Genomic DNA, 19,230 nt, shown 5'->3' on the forward strand with positions numbered 1-19,230 from the left:
GTACCATTCGCATTTTAATGATATGCCTCGTCCAGTTTCACAGATTGGAGCGCAGCTGGGTCCCTCCGTTCGAAACTCACGGTCCCCGGGGGACCCGCAACCTCTTAGCTCACAAACAAACACAAGACAGAACAGGAGGACGGTGGTATTTGCCAGGAAGATTTTGATCGGTTACCGCAAGGTTGAGACAGGTCTGTGAGCGGGTGGGCAGATGGGGCTCGCGTTCTCCAGAGAGCCGAGTGAGGATGATAAAGGCCAGTGTGAGAGAGACATATTAAATGTGTGGAAAGAGCTAGATGAGGTGTAAAAATGGGGGTCAGAGGGCCTTAATACCATTTACAAACCAGCCACAAACACAACAAGACATTTTGTTGGTGGGTTGGCTTCTATTTTTGTTGCCTTGTGCTGGGTAGCTCTGGCAATAATGATCTCATTATTCGAAAAATATAGCTATAACAAATGACAATGGAATTCTATTGGGTGCATTTACATTTACGCATTTGGCAGACGCTTTTATCCAAAGCGACTTGCAATGCATTATCCTATACATTTTTTTATCCAATAGGAAGCGTGACTGTCAACATGTTTGTCACATGAATAGCTGTGTTGGTCTTGTAAACAGTTTTTTTCAACAGTGTCTTACCTCCAGTAGACCAGGACAGCCAACATCATGATCAGACAGAGGAGAGTGAGGGCCGAGACCACCATCAGTGGGATGATCCACTCCATTCTGCTGGATGGGGACAACGGGTCTCGGGTGACAGTGGATATGGTGTTCCTCTCTGTATGATGGGCATTGGAGAGAAGAGTAAGGTAACAAATGATTGGAAATCCAGGAAATCACGCAACATAAACCCTTATGTTATAGAGGGTCACAATTGGGTCAAAACAGTGTTATGACTACCAATAGTACATGTATTCTCATTCACGTTTTCTGCCTTTGCAATGCACCTTTATTTATAACAATCACTTCAGAAATAATGCAGTATCTTATGTTCTTTTTGGACAATTTATTATTATTATCAACACCTAAAAGGACAGTTCACCCAAATATAAAAACCTGTCATCATTTGCTCACCCTCAAGTGGTTTAAAACTTGTATAAATGTTGTAAACTTACAAGAACTATTTATTTGAGCTGTTGGTACCATTTTGCAGAGTAATGTCAGTTTGATGTCATCTGATTTTAATCAAAGTAATATATATTTACAAGTATTTTTAAACGCCTTGTGTCACCTCATCTTTTTCCATGCTCAAGCATTTCTGTCCCTTTCTTTCTACTATTACAAATTTTCCCTCACCGGAAATTAGCTCTTTTGTTTGCACAACGCTTTAGACAGCGAGCCCATTAGACTGTGGAGGTTAATCGTTGCTCACCTACCGGTCTGAATGTAGTACGGCCACTGAGCTTTCTCCTCATTGGTTAGTTTAGTGGTCTCGGTCGATCCAGCAGGGAGTTGCATGTCTGCCGTGTCGTTGTCTTCAAGCCATGTCGGTTGGGATGAATCCTCCCCTGAGGGTCTTTCTGTGGCCACGGATCCCTGCTCTTTTATTTCAGGGGCCAATGTGGAGTTCTCCTTTTTAAAATCAGCCCTTTCTCGACCCCTCTCCCTGTATTTTGACGTCGGCACAGGAGTCGTTGTTTTTTCAGATAATAAATTCTCCTGATTTCCGTCCTTTACGTCTTTTTCTTTTTTTTTCTTCTCCTCTTCGCCGTGTTCCTCTTTCTCCTCTTCCTCGTCCTCTTCTCTTTCACTCTCTTCTTCGTCATGATTGTTCGCCTCTGTCACGTCTTCAGAAGGCTGGATGTTGTTATCAGGCGGCACCGGTTCGGAAGAAGGAGTGGGCGGGTGCTGGGTGGGCACGGGGCCTGAGTTTGTGGAGTGGGTGGGCCAAAGGGATCCCGGGAGTGAGGAAATGATGCTGCCACTGAAGCCCAGTCCTGCTAACAGAGTGCTGGTCACCACAGATGCTACGGTGGCCTGCCCGCCGCTGGATGGAGGCCCCATTCCTGTTGCCATGGAAACGAAAGAAAAGGGAAGACCGGCGGACGTCCAGGTGGACGAGCCTGAACTTATAGGGGCCATGTCGGCAGAGGATGCAGGGGAAACCGTGGGCTAGAACAGGACATAACACATTTAGATGTACATTTGGTAAATGCTTTTATCCAAAGCACCTTGCAGATTACTCAAAATGCACAAATGTATTAGTGGAAATTTAACCCATGAGCTTGTTGTTACAAGCTTTATGTTCTAGCAGTATAGCTAGTCCAGTATTCTCACCATTCCAGCTTTTACAATCCGCGTCCCTTCAAAGATCCTTGTGGTGTTTGCTGGAAAGAAAATCATGATATGTATCAATATTAAGCAGCAGTTTAAGGGATCTTTATAAAATAAAATAAAGCACATTTCAAAATTTACAGCAGGGACACACAGACCACACACATGAACACAAATTCCAGGTTATTGGACAAACCTTTGAATAAAAGTGTTTGGCTAAAGTCACTGCGCTGGTCCCTGTGACATACGGCTTGAACTCTGAACAGATATAGGACGTCTGGAGACACCAGTGGGATTACTGCCCTCTGCAGGAGACATACAAAACGCATCCAACATTTCAATAACAGATACAGTAAATGCACATCAGACACAATGATGCTGGCGTATGCACATGCATGCTGTGGATGTATGAATATTTGGATGCATTCAATAATTGGATGATCTACTGCATTTGCCAAAATCTACCATCTATATAGTTTAAATTGGGCAGTGTTTGTGTGTGTGTTCTGTACTGGACTTTTGAAAGTTTTTGGATACTTGGGTACTCCAAAAAACTTCTCCAGAAAGAATTTCTTTTGTGTGTTGACGTATGTCTTGGGGCATCTAAGAAGGTCTTGTTCTTTTTTATAAATAGCCAGTAGCCTTTCTATATCAGAGCCCAGAAAAAGTATGATTCACTACTTAGTAATGGTAGTTGGTGGCAGATGTCTTACAGGACAGAAATGATCATTTTAGAAACAATTTTATAAAAAAAATGCTAAATATGTTTAGTTAGATCTGCAAGAAAAGAAATTCACAGGGTTTTTTTCGGAAAAAAGTGTGATTTTTAAACTGGTGAAAAGATGGCATCAAAGCTAATAGATGGACTACAAATTCGACTCTGACAAGGTCATTAAATGACAAAAATAAGGTCTTGCTCGCAAATCTAACACAATCAAAGTGTTTCTTAGGTAACAGCAAACCCCCAAAAACCTCATTAAACAAGACGGAACGACGGATATAAATCCTTTTTTTCAAACCTGACACGTCAAAGCAAATTTGACATCTGTCATTATTATTTGTATGAAACAACCCATTTCATCATTCTGCAATCCCCAATGTTCCAGAAACAGTTAGACAGGCTCATTTAAATCTCATATAACCAAAGCTGGTCCTGATTCCCTAGCACAACCTGTGACTGAGCTCGAAATTGAAATAAAAATGTAAATGTACAGCCGAAAAGATGAGAGAGTCATGCAGTATATGCAGACCGAAAGAAAGTAATTGAACTCTAACTGTGGCAGTTTTATCTCTCAACTGAATCCAAATCTAATTTGACCGAGCTTAAAAAAGACTGACAGGACTCATCAGGACAAGTTCGTTGGACACTCTCTTGTTGTCATGGAGACGGAGTGTATAAAGCTGCTCCGATAAGGTGACTGACAGGAATGGGTATAAGTCATTCATTAGAGCGGCGAGAAAAAAAGAGCAAATGCTGTCTAAATCCATCAAGTCGGATGAATGGCATCGATCCATTAGACTTGTGAGGAAACGCAGGGTACCAAAAGATCGTCCAAGAGGGCTTTGGTCTTTCATCGCCATTATTTTTTTATTAAAGGCCGGGTCCAAAATGTACTTTCATCACAGCTGCCTCTGATGGGTGAAACGTTTTCTGGCAGTAAACACTTCTCACTGGCTATGAAACAGTATTTGCAATATTTTATAACAGAATGATACTTGATTGCACCTATGACAAAATAATGATTTAGCTCAAATTTGTTTTAAGCTTGTTTGTCATTGTTGTTTCCAGACACATAATTTGGACATGACTAATATGGCTGTCACAAAGCATCTAGCCGTTTTATTTTTTAAATTGTCCATTCTTTTGCACATCAATCTCAGTTTAAAAACAATGGACCAATCAGAGAAAGCCAGGAGCGAGACGAGCACAAGACCATCAATCAAATATATACGACCTCATCCCACTTACAGATTAATTTAACCAGTTGACCTTTTCCTATCTCAAGGAATAAAATGACAGCTAAAACTAACAGCAGTTAGTGGTGCTTGATGCTTAAAATGTGCTCTTGTATATCGATCGGCCTGTTTAGTTGCCGGGAAGCTCACCGTGCTGTTGTCGCCGCTCTGAGTGTAGGTTTTCTCAAAAGGCATAGGCATTTCGTCCTTCATCCAGCTGTAGGAGACCAGGAATCCCAGTATAGGCGGATGGTATACAGTCGACGGTTTGTCCCAGGTCAACACAAGAGCCGTTCGGTTCAGCGGATGGACGTTCATGTTGTCAGGGATGCTGCTGCAGACTAGATAAAACGAGGGAAAACAAACAAAAATGAATAATAATTTTCCCAGTTTAGATAAGAAGGTAAATATGCGTTAATTCGATTAGGGATGCTTGACGTGAGATAACAGGCCCCAATTACGACTCTACGGCGATGGGAGAAGAGACAGATCTCTGACGCACGAGTTCCCTGTCTCAGGCCCGGAGGTGAAGCTAAATCTTTTATTGCTGTCTGACTCACCAAAGCGTTCTCACTAGAAACTGCTTCAAAGTGGAAAATAATACATGAGCTCATCTCAATCTGCCTTCAGGCTTTCAAACATCCTCGCAGCGGGCGCACGCATGCATGTCTGCAGCCGTGTGTATTGCTCGGGACCCAGTTGGAAGTATGATGTGTGCGTGTGTAATACCGCGGACGTGATGTGCGCTTTGAGCTTGGAGAGACGTCTGACTGCTGGTGCTCGCTTAACAGGTGGACTTGACCTGACTCTTGAACTAAACCATCAGAGCAAACACTGAGAGTGATACCATGTGTAACAAACTTACAATGGGGTTTCAATGGTATTGTTTTCATATGCGGATTGATGATGACCTCATTATATCTGCTGTTTTGAGTGACATTAAAAAATATAGTTCAGCATTCATTTACATTTTATGCAAGAGACGGGTTGTAGTGAAAAGTTTATCATGTAGAACAACCTTTTTTAACCAGATAGCGGAGTCTGTTAGATATCTGCTCAACGAGTAAACACTCAAAAAACACATTGTGCAGATTATAATGCAGTTGTCAAATAGATGTCTCAGAGATGTATGTGTGTTATTGCTGGGAAGATAAACAAAAATCAGCTATTAAGCAAGTACAAAAATCTGTATCACTGATTCACAACAAAAGGCAGAATAATGACGTATAATTTGAGCTGCCAGCACAATTTTGTGGAAAATATCAGTTTTTTTACCAGGTAAAAAGTAGTATGTAAAGTAACCTGCAATTAAATGTTTACAAACAGAAAATAATATAGAATCCAAACAGATTTTTGCATTTTTAATACACATTTGTGTAAACGTACACTGTGTAAAAAGATCGCCTGTGTGAGCACCAAGTCAGTGGTCAAAGCTCCAACGTCAGCACCACCGCTCAGACTTCTTGTTTTTCCTCTAAACCCATATCTTTCTATCCCCCCTGATACTGAAATTTTGTTTTTAATGATGTCTGCGAACCCTTTGAAAAGACGCATATGCAATTGCACGATTGACGTCACTTATCACACAAATCGTTTGGTGGTACGTGTTTTCATCAAGCTGGGCGGACCGCGTAAGTGCTGCTTGATAAGGTCATTATGCTGAAAGCCTCTGCTCTTAATGCGTGTATTAGCATTAGCAACCTGTCAACAAGCCTGTGATAAACATATCTGCGCGAGAGAGGCAGATCGGGGAGTGAAACGAGGACGAGGGGGTGATTAGACAAAAGGGCATCTGCTGTGAAAGTCGCCCTCAAGAACTCGGTAAGCACGAATGACTCAGCGAGAGCCCATTATTTTCATTAGTTCAATCATCAGCATGCTAATGACTGCCGCCATTACTGTCCGGCAGAGATAACACAGACACTGATGATTCAAATTGACTCCATTCTCACGGTAGATCTTTGGGTTACGTAGTCAACAAGCTATGTTGCGAGCGCTGGTTAAACTGCCACGGACCCGTGTGGCTTCATATATAGGAGTGTGTTTATAAAAAGGTCCCAAAAAGGTCCCTGAAACAAATATAATATAAATAGATTGTTTGGAACTAAGTACCACTTAAATCCTGATATGTGTTATTTTTTAAGCAACATAAATTAATACATACAGATAAATAAATGAACAAAAAATAAAACAGAACGGCTAACAGAGTTACAAATGCTTAAATTGAATGACTTAATGACCAAATGAATCAATTTACATACATTTCAGCAGTACATAGTTTGAGCCAACAATTTAAATGAAAATTATTTAAAAAAAGGTACAGTAAATAAAAGACGTTGAGCTTTATGATGCAATTTCACAATTTGGACTTAATTTGACTTCAACCAACATAAACATAAGTAAGTCAAGTATTCAGTCATTTTAAGTTTCTCACAGAGATGGCTTTAGAAAGACGAGTTACAGATTGCAGTCTCAATAAAAAAAAAACTGTTTTCTCTACATCAACTACTCAAATATTTATTGAACAGGTTGGTAAAACTGTATTTGTTGGATACAGTCCAGTAGGTCAAGACCTCTAATGCAAGACAACATACTAAACTAGCCACTTTTCGTTTATCTAACATATTTAATCCTTAAAAACTACCATATTTTGGCCTCTAATGGTTTGGAAAGAGATAATGGTGCACTAAAGTGTAACCGATTAATAGAAAGTGCCATATAAGGACAGAAGAAACAATTTCACAGAGACAATAAAAACAGAAGCCGAAGAAATAAACTGCCTGGTGAAGTATTATTGCAAAAGGTTTTTCAAAACTCATTTTGGTTGCTTCAAAAACGGCAGAATTGCTTTTGTTCATTTCTGCGAGTTTATTTTTAGAGGAAATATTAATGATGATTATTCCGCCTTTCGGCTGTGTTGCATCACTCCAGACTTCATCCCAACCAATAGCAATCAATTCCCTCAGTAGGAGAGGAAAACAACGCTATCATTAACACACAGCGTACACATCCCCCAGTTACCGAGCTCAGCTCAGAGAGCGCAGTCACTGCATTAATAAATCCTGTTTATTCACTTCTGTCTCAGGAGCAACGGATATACCCAAAACAACTAGCTTTGCACTTTATGCACGAGATGAATGAGAAAAGCTCCAAACAAGACATCTAGGAAGAAAAACTAACTGTAATTTTACCTAAGAGAAATGACCACAGTCCCCATTGTAAATGTACCAGTATTACATTCATAAAGACCCTCACTGGCAGAAAAAAAATCAAAGGATTAAACAAATGTTCGCTTTCTTCGGAAAGCTATGAAGTAGTGTACAACTAACGTCAGTCTCAGGTGAGCTGTTCTTAAGCGTTCAATGCTGTAAATGTGCTAAAAGATTTTTATTGAATGTGTAAAGACATCTCTTATATATACTTCCTTATGACGAAACTACCAGTCTTGCAAATTAGTTTCGATAACTTTTTGAGACAGAAATACGTTTAAAATATTACTCTACAGTATGTTTTTAGAGCAAATTCTGAAGATCAAGGAAAATATAATAACAATCCTACAGTTAGTTTTCAACTCAAATATGTCTAACCTCTGGAGGTTTCAGTGTTTGCAGCGCTGGCCATGCTCTCTGTCATGAGGTCAGGTAGCCATGCATCCATCACGTCTGATTTAAAGATCTGCCGTCTGTCCAGATCTTGAGTGGGCCGATGGTTATTCCTCAGATAATCCACAGACTTCACATGATCCTGCTGCTCTGTGGTGAAGATCGAGTAGAACGCCTCCAACTTCACCAGCGGAGACATAGAGAACACAGACAAAGAGATAATCAAAGACACAGCAGGAGTGGTAGATGAAGAGAGAGACCGATGGAGAAAAAGACAGGAGGCGTAAAAGAGAAAGAGATTGAAATACAGTATAGAGTGAGAAAGAGAGAGAAATACAGTATAGAAAATCAGAAAAGAGTAACAGAGCACAGATGTGAGAGTGAGACAGATGGAGAAACAGAAGGAAGAGTAAACAAGAGAGACACAGTGAGAAACAGACACGAAGAGTTAGAAAGAGCAAGACAGGCAGGAAGAGTGAGAAAAGCCAGACAGACGAGATTTGCGAGAAAGTGAGAAACAGACAGAAAAACAGCAGGAGTGAAAGAGAAAGAAAGAGACACATGAAGAAACAGAGAGCAAATGTGAGAAAGAGCGAAACAGACAGAGACAGATGGCAAGAGTGAGAAAGAGAGAAACAGATTGACAGAGAAACAGACAAGAAGTAGGAGAAAAATAGAAAGATTGAATGAGAAACAGACAGGTACAGTGAGAAAAGAGAGATAGATGGAGAAACAGACAGGAAGAGTGAGAAAAGAGAGACAGATGGAGAAACAGACAGATGGAGAATCAGACAGGTACAGTGAGAAAAGAGAGACAGATGTAAAAAACAGAAGAATGAAAAAGAGTGAGACAAACAGAGAAAGACTTAGAGAGTGAGAAAGAGAGACAGACAGAGAAACAGACAGGAAGAGTGAGACAGACAGAGAAAGACTTAGAGAGTGACAAAGAGAGACAGACAGAGAAACAGACAGGAAGAGTGAGACAGACAGAGAAAGACTTAGAGAGTGACAAAGAGAGACAGACAGAGAAACAGACAGGAAGAGTGAGACAGACAGAGAAAGAGTAAGAATGAAGGAGAAAGACAGAGACAGATAGAGAAACAGACAGGAAGAGGGAAAAAGAGAGAGAGAGAGAGAGAGAGAGAGAGAGAGAGAGAGAGAGAGAGAGAGAGAGAGAGACCGATGGAGAAAAAGACAGGAGGAGTGAGAAAAAGCAATATCATAACTCACACAATATGTTTTTAGAATTCTAGTGTTAAATATGAATGTGTTATGCAATAATATTAAAAGAAGTGAAAATATAATGTAATGTTTCGTCCGTCTACATACGCATACAATAAATAGAAGGTTATAAGTCAATCTTCTGCACTGTGTCATTTCACAGAACATTTGAGCACACATAGAGATGATTCACTAGTGTGATCGTATACACGTGTGCAGACGGTATGAATCTGATACAGTGCAATGAACATGAACCAATTTCAAGCATAGTGCCCAACGCTGGTGGTGATGTTTATACATCATCATATAAATGTGATGTTCACGTACGCATGCACATGTGTGTGTGTGCTAACCTGGTGGTAGGACAGGTAAACCGGTCGACTGAAGAGGATCCACTCCACTACTTTACTGCAAGGTGGTGTTGTGAGCGAGCCCGTGTAACGGTAATAACTTCCCAATGACGACGGCAATAAATCCCTCAATATAAATGAACCAAGATTGGTTTCCTTCTCTGTTAAACAAATGAAGGAACACATTTGAAAACCCAGTGATGTCATCTAAAGGGATACAAGGAGGCTAAACGTGTTTGTTTTAAGTAGGCCTATATTACAAATTGAGAAAGTTAACACGCGTTAAAAAACTTGTTAGTTCTGCTCCACTTATTTGAATTAACAAGCACATTATTAAACAACAGCCCTTGAACATTTATTGTCTGTTTCACTTCAGTTGTCCTCTACACTTGCTTGATCTAGTTTTGGCTTCATTTGGGGGGATTTTTTGAGGGTAATATTTTAGGTGCTAAATCACAGACATATCACAGGTCTTAAGAAAGAACTCAAAAGGACTTCATTTTACTGAGAAAGTAAACAAAAATGGCTGATCTAAAGAACCTATTAAAGAACTCAAATTGAATACTTTTAAGTTGTAAACATGGTTAAACTTACCATGATGGACTACTCGTTTGAGGCCTGCGATGATGGGCTCAGCCGCGATATTGTTCTTCTTCCCCACCTAGAAAATTCAGACAAACACAGCATGAAATGAGCAATTATCCCATTTCACCAGCCTCGTAGAAGAAGAAGAAAAAAAACGTCCGCACTTACACGCCGTTATTATCAAACAAGTTTACCGCTTACGCAACATTAAAAACTAGAGCGTGCTGACATAAGCGCCTTTTATCCAGCCTGATGGAAATCTCATTCAGGTCAGATGTGAAATATACAAATTTGTGTTCTCTGGAGATTCATTTAGCTGAACGAAGTGGTAATGAAAGAGCCCACGGGACCTCCGACGCACCAGCTCCGCATCGATTAACAATACCAAACCCCGAGGAACGGACATGTCAAACTCTCCGACACCATTCGTCTACTCGCTAATAGCGGTAAGCCATAATGCTGTCATAGGTGGGAGGAACTGTTTAAGTCCACCAACGTGGGTTATTCTTTTACCGTCTGATGGTGGATAAACATAGGACACACCTGCGTTCCACTTTTGCCGTGAAGAATAGTCTGTCACATCACGTTGTAAAAATGTATATGAGGGTGTGAAGTGGGATAAAATCTATCGCGAAACAAAAATCTTATATTATTTTCATCCTGATCCTAATACTGACCTGCTTTTTGTGCTCTATATACAGCCACAGAAAAATTAAGAAACCGTTTAAAAACATTTTTCTGATTTTACTATGTATTTGTATGTGTTTAGGTAAAAATAACCGTTTTTGTTTCATTCTTTGAACCTCTTACGATATTTCAACCTATTTTGTAAACCAAAATATTGTTTCTATTTGCATTTATTTGCAGAAAATTGTAGAAAAAGGTACATAGAACAGAAAGGATGCTATTGAATTTTTCAGATCCTCAAGTACGGCCAAGAAAAAAGTTCATATTCAGTTTTAAGGAATGTATTTAGAAAGAGTTCAAAGATTTTATACATTTTTATTAACCTTGACTTTATCACAGTATTCATGTGTCTTGTCATGCTGTCAGTCTTTCACATTGCTTTATGTCACTCCTGAGGTTTGATTTTGTTGAAATTCAACCGACATTGCACAGGAATAACCACAATACATCTAGAAATGCAGATGAAATGAAAATTTTGAATGGTCTTTTATCAGGTATCATAGATCTCTTTGTTTTCATAATGTCCCTTTTTCATATCTATGTCCATGGTATTGCGTAAAGGTTGTCAGGCTTACCGCCTTTACACAGTCACTTGACTGGAAATGACTTGGGACAGAGAAGGTTGTTAAAGCCACAGTTTGTCAAATCCGCCGCTAGAGGGCGCACATTCAAAACAACAACGATGGCGTAGCTCGATGACGGTGAGAAGGAATGAAGGGATCTGTTGTCTTCAACTCCATCGCTGATGGCCATCAATCAGACGAGAACGGAAATCATGTTAATCATGTTTCTACGTCAGTAAAGGTGGTAACTAAGGGTCCCGCGGATATGACGCCATTGACAGGCGACTGCCAGGCCCCGTATCAATGTTTAAAATAGCGATTTTCTCACCATTTACAAGTAGTTGGAAACATTTGAGATATTGTGAATACACAACTGAAAAAAATACATAACACTGGCTTAGTTATAAAATTGTCGCACACTGTACCTTTAAAGGGATGAAAAAAGTTTAATTATTTTATCATTACTTACCCTCGTGTCATTCCAAACCTGTATGACTTTCTTCAGCAGAACACAAAAGAAGATATTTTTTATAATATTGGTAACCAAACAAACATTGTACCCCATTTAATTCCACTGTATAGACAAAAAAAAACATTGAGATGGTTCTCAGAATATCTTCTTTTGTGTTCCCTAGAAGAAACAGTCATATACAGGTACTATTATCTACAAAGTATTACTTTATTGGTTGGTATACATAAAAGAAAATCAAATAATTTCTTCACCTGAAAGAAGACAGCCATGGCAGCAATGATGCGTCTCTCCTTTATCGCAGTGCTCAGACTGTCAAAGTCGTCAGAATTGTAGAGATAAATCTGCATCTACGAGCACAAAGAAGAGAACAGGGTAACACCATCCTTTTTATTTGACAGGTAGTGAAAAAGCTCAAACTAATGTTCTACCTTGAATTTCCAGTTAAACACAATGCATTGTGGGATCAGAATGATAACAGTACAGTACATTGTCAAATCTCTACGGATTGATATTCCTCTCCTCTTTCATGTGTGCTTACACAATGACGACATATCTGTCGTATCCCTCTTCTTTCGTCGTTCCACATTTTGACGTGCGAGACAAGTAAGGATTAGACGAGCTCCGAGGACGGATTTAGGAAGAAAGTGAAACTCTGAACCAAATCCCCTCTGCGGGCGTAATAAACAACTCGTGTTTGTTGCCTTAAATATCGCCTCTGAAAACACGCACAAAGTTCCGTGTGTCAAATAAATGCAAAATCTACTATTAAAGAACAAACAGGGATGACAGCACAAAGAGAGCGAGAGAAAGAAGTCGTTGAATGGAACGTCAAAGCCTGCAGAAGCTCATGGCCGGTGAAAGAGATTGTTGAGACGCAGAGTGTATAGTGTCTTTATGACGGTCACGTTCCAATTGAGCTTATTCTCTGGCAGCCTCTCGTGTTCTGACAGCATTTGCTTGCCGATGTTGTTCCTGCTCACTGTGGAAATAGTTTAGCACGTTTCCCTGGTCATTTAATGATGCGTGTAAGAAACCCAACACGATAAAATATATTTGCTTTCCCGCTGTTAGAACATCCTTACACTACATTGGTGAAATCTTGTCAAGGACAGACTTGTCATAAACGTCCCACAGACAAGAACAAATTAATTTAACATTAATTGTTTTTTCCTGAACAACAATGGAGCACAAATGGAGGCTTTTCACTTTAGAGTTTTAAATGAGATCTCAACAATCTCTCACACTGTGCGCAGATTTTTCAAGAAATAAAAACCTGCAATTTCTTTCTTATATATTGAAGCACATTTCTCATTAGATTCATAAAATCTGCGCTAAACCCAGAGGACCTCAGGAGAATTTTATGTCTTTCTTTATTCCACAGAACACAAAAGAAGAAAGAATATTTTGAAGAAAGTTGGTAACCGAACAATACTTTGTATGGACACGAAACCAATACCAATGTGAATGGGGCAAGTTAACAACATTCTTCTAAATATCTTCTTTTGTGTGCTGCGGAAGAAAGAAAGTACAGGTTTGAAAGGACAAGAGGGTAAGTAAATAATGACAGAATTTAAATTTTGGGGTAAACTAACAAGCAAAAGTTTCTATTTGCTCTCCATTAAATCTCATTGATGTCAAGGAGAAAAAAATGACCTCATCTGTGAATGTACTTATGGGAACTATCTAAGTTCATTTTTATTTTATTTGACTTTTAAGTTAATAATTATCTTAACTTCTAGATATGTGACGATATATGAAAAGCATTATGGGAGAAAAAAGTCACTTAGAAAAGCAAAAGCATAGATCTCCTTGACCCACACAGTTTAAAGTATCATTCGTGTAAAAAAGGTTTTTTTAGCTGTCTTACCTAACCTTACTGAACCAGATTTGAGGCGGAGGTCAGCTGTAGAATAGGATAATTGGATGAATTTCCTCCAGTCACTGGACTGGAGTGCGTTGAGGTTTTAAATCGCTAAATAACGCTTAGCAGCTATCTGCCGCCGTATGGATGCACGTCAATTGCATCCTCGTGTAGAATGGGATTTATGGACCGAAGTCGATTCGTCTAATGAGAAAATGCTGCCAGAGAGGTGGAGCCAACACAGATCCACTAACCTCCGTGCCAGCTAATTTCTAACAACCACAGTCTGATGAATACAAATGATCTCTTCTTCCCGTCCTTTAAATTGTTCTTTTGTAGATGTCGTATTGATGCGAAGAAAACACTGCTGATAGATTGTGTACACAAGCCGTTGTTGTAAGGAAGTAAAATTGTGGTTCAGTTGAGCTTGTTTTAAATCTAACATTGTTCAAAAGTTAAATGAAATGCATTTAAATAAAGTGCAGTTACATTTTCTTGTCCCTTGCAAGGCAATGGCACTGAAGACCCCAGGGCACCTGAGGCTAAAGCAAGTGAACAGAAAAAACAGCCCTCCTCTAAACACAGTAATTAAGTCTCGACTTCTTTAGAAGGAGTGAGGAATGAATGAATCCTTTAATAAAGAGAATAAAGAACAAAGTTAAAGTCTTGTTAATGAAAACCAATCAGTCTCCTTCAGGCCTATTTTAAATCGCGGACTTTAATGGCGTTCAGTTGTTGGGTCTTCATGGGAGGGAAATGTATTACTCATTTATCACTAAACCTCATTAGCCAATTAGCTTCTTCCGAGAACCAATACGGAGTTTGACTAGGAGTAAATCACAGCACGACCGTGTTTTGTCAATTCATCAAAATGAGATGGAAGCAGACGCAGAGGCATAAATGCAAATAAACAGCATACACTTGACATTTTGGAGTAAAGGGCTGCACGATGATCGGAAATAAACAGCACACGATTTGGCGGTTGTCTGCGCTTTTTTACGCAGCTTTTTAGTGAGGTATAGTTAAATGCTGCTGCATCTGAAAGCCAGAGGGCGCTCTCGTGCAGAAGCTCCATATATATATATATATATATATATATATATATATATATACACCGCAGAAGAAATACCATAACACACACATAGTTCCAGGAAATACCTATGGGCATCTTTCTATCGTTGTTCCTTCTTATTTTCATGACAATAAAGTATATTTATAATGATGATGTTTGCTTTTTCAAATGCACGTTATAAGCAACTCAAACTTGCAATGCTATTAGATCGAGCAACTTTTCTTACCGATCACACAGCCGTGCCTCACGGACAAACTGTGCATGAAACATAAAATCGCAGAGTTTGCGATATCATAATCGCTCTGGACAGAACGATTTTCGCGGTATTTAGTTATCGTACAGCCCTACTTGAGTGTGTAATTGCGTAACGCTGTTAAAATAAAAAAACGGTGGAAAGTAAAAATTGTTGAAATGGAGGTTGAAAACAGCACAAATGTTGATTATAGGAATATAATTATACAGAATGCATTATAGGATTCGGATTATAAACAACCTTAGTTTGATTGAAAAAATACTGCATGAGAAAGGAGAATAATACAGCGAATTTTCAGACCAAGTCGAGTTGTTGAAGTGGACTGCTTGGGGATCAACAAATAATTGTAAAAGGGCAAAAAGGAAGCTGAATATCCTTGATCTTGTGTGAAATGCGGCAAGTCAATAAAACGTATTGATCTGCGATTCATTACGAGGTCCTCCATTAAAGGTGGTCAAGGTGGAATCCTTGAACTCATTTAGTAACCTCCTCCTCTTCAATCAATCCTAATAAGATATTTTGAGCAGGAAACACGATTGATTTACCTCGACTGGAAACTTTCTTCCATTGATGCTGTGTTCAGAACCGGTGGACCCATTGGTGCTACCCCAGTGAAATTCCACCTTCTCTGCTTTGAAGCGACCGGGTAGACCAGCGCCCCTCACAAAATAATCATTCTTCAGTACGATAGAAACTGTAAGGGGACAAGAATCAAGGATTGGGTGAAACGGTATTCACAGAGTCACAAATGTTAATGTTAACAAACATTATCAACTATTGAGAGTTATGAGGGAAATAAGTTAGAGACGTGTTATTTTTTTCAATGTTAAGATCTTTTCAGATTTCATTTAAGAACAGTTATTTCAACCATCAATAAAAAACCTGTCATCATTTATTCACCCTCGTGTGTTGTGGAACACAAAAGAAGATATTTCGAGAAATGTTTCAGTGGTTTCGTGTTCATACAATGGAAGTCAATGGGGCCAATGTCATACGATTCCCATCATTTTGTGTTTTGCAAAAGAAAGAAAATACAAACAGGTTTGAAATGACATGATGATGAATATTTTTATAAACTTTAAATCTGTCAATTTTTATATAGTATATACACATATACATGTTTTATTTATAAGCTTTGGTTGAAGAGAACTATAAAATACTACAGAGGGAAACTTTTTCTTTTTATGTTGACAAAGGACTTATTAAATCAATAACGACACGGATGAAACAGAGTATGCTCTCCTCAGTCCCAAATGGACACATTAAGATGGGTTTCATGGGCTCTCCTGACACATCTTGTCACATTAAACCACGATAAAATTGCCCTCTTGTCTTTTTAATGAATGCATTGGTCCACAACTTCAAATATCTGTCACCTCACTAGATACGCTCTGTATTTTTTCTTTCGATAGTTCTGCTGAAAAAGAAAAACTAATCGCAAGAATAAAAGGTGTCACTGAGCCAAGACTTGATTTTCACAGCAAATTAACAGAATTCAACAACTTTCATTACTTCTGCATTACTGATTTTAAAAGGCATTATGGGAAACGTCTCCATCATTAGATTATCATTTGATCATCACTTGTATTAATAGCACCGGTCAGATAATGACATTTTATAGCATAGAGTGCATCTGTGAATCTGACATCGTGGAAAACTGTAAATCAGGGAGTGCAACATATTTTTATGGCGTCACAGTGGATCTATACTGAGGGCACTTAAATTCATTATCTCTACAGGATTTTAAACAGCGAACTGGTTTTCATTTATTATGGCACTTCGGCATATTACATCACAAATATTAATCTGGATAAAACATTCATTATTCTAGTCTCTCTGACTGTTGACTCATTCTGAAGAAATGCATAGAGCCACTCGTACGAGCCTCAAATCACAAAAGCCCTCATGTGGAGATCTGCGTTTAATTCTTAAGCAAACTAAAGGGATGGCGGGAGAATAAACAAATTGATTATGGAGGATAAGAGGAGTGTTTGTGGAGAGATGGATCTTATGGTAAATACACACACATCACTGTTTGTACACACTGGACTAAAGGCTGGTGGTACTCCGGAGAGGCTGATGATACTGCGGATTAAAAGATCTCACGCTGTGCTCTGGACACCGCTTGTAAAATTCCTGTTGTTTTTACAACACTTTGTGTTTTGGTCCTGGTGAGCTACCTCAAATATTTTTACTACTAAATGTAGTTTAAAAGAGAAATAGTTTCATGAATACAAAGGGTAACTTTGGCCATGTGGCCAATTTCCTATAATTCGTTTAGTAAATTCAGTCAATATGTAAATTATTTTATATGCATCGCATTTCCTAATGTATAAAAATTGACACTTTTGTTAATTTTATTTATTACTTTTTTTATTTGCGTAAATGCTTTGTGCAAACTTCTGCTCATAACAGACTAAAAATTATATAACAATAATAATATTAAAAAGATATATAATAATAAGAATAACAACAACAACAACAACAACAAGACTAATAACAATTATTGTTGTTGTTATTATTAATATTATTATGGACAATAATTGAACTTGAAAATTTATGACAAATTATAAACAATATGTATAAATGCAATCAAATAAAAACATTAACAATCAGAAATTAGTAGTGACGTGGCCGAATGATCAGATGTCAAGTTCATTAACATTTTTTTATGACAGCCTTAATAATGCTGTTCAGATTTCCACAACAGATGTAAAGGCATTAGAGCACAATCCAGTGAAAACTTAGTGAGACGAGAAAATGAAGCACAGATCAATGGGGAGGTGTCAGACTTTGTGGACACTCGTGTCTGATATTTGCTTGGGCTTTCGACTTTGGCTGAGCAGAGCAGAGAACGTTCAAACCCTCCCAGATCTGATGCAATGGTCTGTCAAGATGGAAAGCCGGCAGCTCTGTTTATTATCATTTTTATATAGTTGACATCGGCCTTAGGCTAAGAGCATGAATTTTTCTATGTTGCTAAAAAATCATTACAGTTTTGTTTCGGACGGACCTGTTTTTCCTGTGTTCTTCATTGTGGTTCTGTTTGACGACTTGGTTTCAAAGCCCTCTAGCGTGAGCTCCTGACACTCGCGAGAGAACTGAGCACCTTGATCCAGAATGTCCACTGGGGACTGATTCCTGTCGCCGCACTCCGGGTAGGCGGACGCCCATCTTCGAGGTCCATAGTTTCCTGCAACAGGATAAAAGAGAAAACCCATTTAAATTAATTGCTTGGTTTTTGTCTCTGAGACATTTAGTTATAGGAAAATATAATAATAACATTTAGCAGATCTAAATTCCTCTGTCTAAACATCTGCTTGCCTGTCTCATTCAACTCCACATTTGAAATGTAAATTTGAATTAGCGAAACAAAGTCAACACAAACTTCTGCAGCTACTGTAAATCCCGCTCTCTGATGTGGTTGAGCTATCTTTTGGAACTCATCAGCCATCTGTGTTGGTCTAGGATAGGAAAATACGAGTACACATGTGCAAACACCAAGCACTGATCTGATTAATGGTTTCATTTCCAGCGGGGGTAGACGTACGAAAGTCCATGTCAATGGTGTACGGAAATTGAAGACTGGTTAATGGTTGGCACATCAAATTAAGTCTCCCACACAGTATGGGAACAATAATCTGTGAAATCGAGCAGGCTGCGGTAAATAACTAAACGTGGGGATAGAATTACGGTGATGGGAACTAAATATAACCTTGAAGGTATAGTACACCCAAAAATAAAACATTCTATCATCATTTATCCACCTTTATGTGGTTTAAAAGCTGTGCATGACTCTTTCTTTTGTGGAACACAAAATATATTTTAAGAGACATCTTTTGTGTCAATCCAGTGCAAGTCAATGGGGTCCCAAAGTTGTTTTGTTACCTCAAAATGTTGCTCAAAATATCTTCTTATTTCATGACAGGTCTGTAATGACATACGGGTGAGTGAATTATAACATTTTTGGATGTACTGTCTCTTTAAGGATCCAGTAAAGTGCCTTGAAATGTGCAACTTTGTTCAAAGCCTTGGCGTACTTTTCACTGAAAGAGAAAGTTAGGGAGGGACATACTGAGTTGCTCCTCCTTCTTTTAAAATAGCCAATCGCGTTTAATTGACCTCACACGCCATAAATCTGGTGAAAAGCCGAAGTGAAGAAATGATATCACAAAAATCACTGAATCGTAGTTGTGTCTTTATACAGTACATCTACATCACACAAGTTGTTTGGAGGACAATAATTATATAGATATCCTTACACATTGGGACTTAACAATACCTTTCCGCTTTGGCAAAACTGTGCAAGTAACAAACTAACTCAGGTATG

The 19,230-nt window shown here is 38.8% G+C and overlaps 1 protein-coding gene across 1 annotated transcript in view; it reads right to left on the reverse strand.

Annotated features, from left to right (window-relative positions):
• The window catches only part of ca16b (carbonic anhydrase XVI b), a 63,581-nt gene that overhangs the window by 12,039 nt on the left and 32,312 nt on the right, over nucleotides 1-19,230 (reverse strand). The window contains exons 3-13 of the mRNA XM_079460973.1: nucleotides 17,914-18,093; nucleotides 15,446-15,594; nucleotides 11,966-12,061; nucleotides 10,002-10,068; nucleotides 9,411-9,568; nucleotides 7,822-8,017; nucleotides 4,385-4,575; nucleotides 2,475-2,583; nucleotides 2,282-2,331; nucleotides 1,381-2,116; nucleotides 644-782 (exon numbers count right to left, since the gene is read on the reverse strand). Of these exons, the coding sequence (XP_079317099.1) occupies nucleotides 644-782; nucleotides 1,381-2,116; nucleotides 2,282-2,331; nucleotides 2,475-2,583; nucleotides 4,385-4,575; nucleotides 7,822-8,017; nucleotides 9,411-9,568; nucleotides 10,002-10,068; nucleotides 11,966-12,061; nucleotides 15,446-15,594; nucleotides 17,914-18,093 (2,071 nt within the window). The remainder of the gene's footprint in view (nucleotides 1-643; nucleotides 783-1,380; nucleotides 2,117-2,281; nucleotides 2,332-2,474; nucleotides 2,584-4,384; nucleotides 4,576-7,821; nucleotides 8,018-9,410; nucleotides 9,569-10,001; nucleotides 10,069-11,965; nucleotides 12,062-15,445; nucleotides 15,595-17,913; nucleotides 18,094-19,230) is intronic.

The sequence above is a fragment of the Barbatula barbatula genome (genome assembly GCF_947034865.1).
Source record: "Barbatula barbatula genome assembly, chromosome: 7".
NCBI classification, from domain to species: Eukaryota; Metazoa; Chordata; class Actinopteri; order Cypriniformes; family Nemacheilidae; genus Barbatula; species Barbatula barbatula.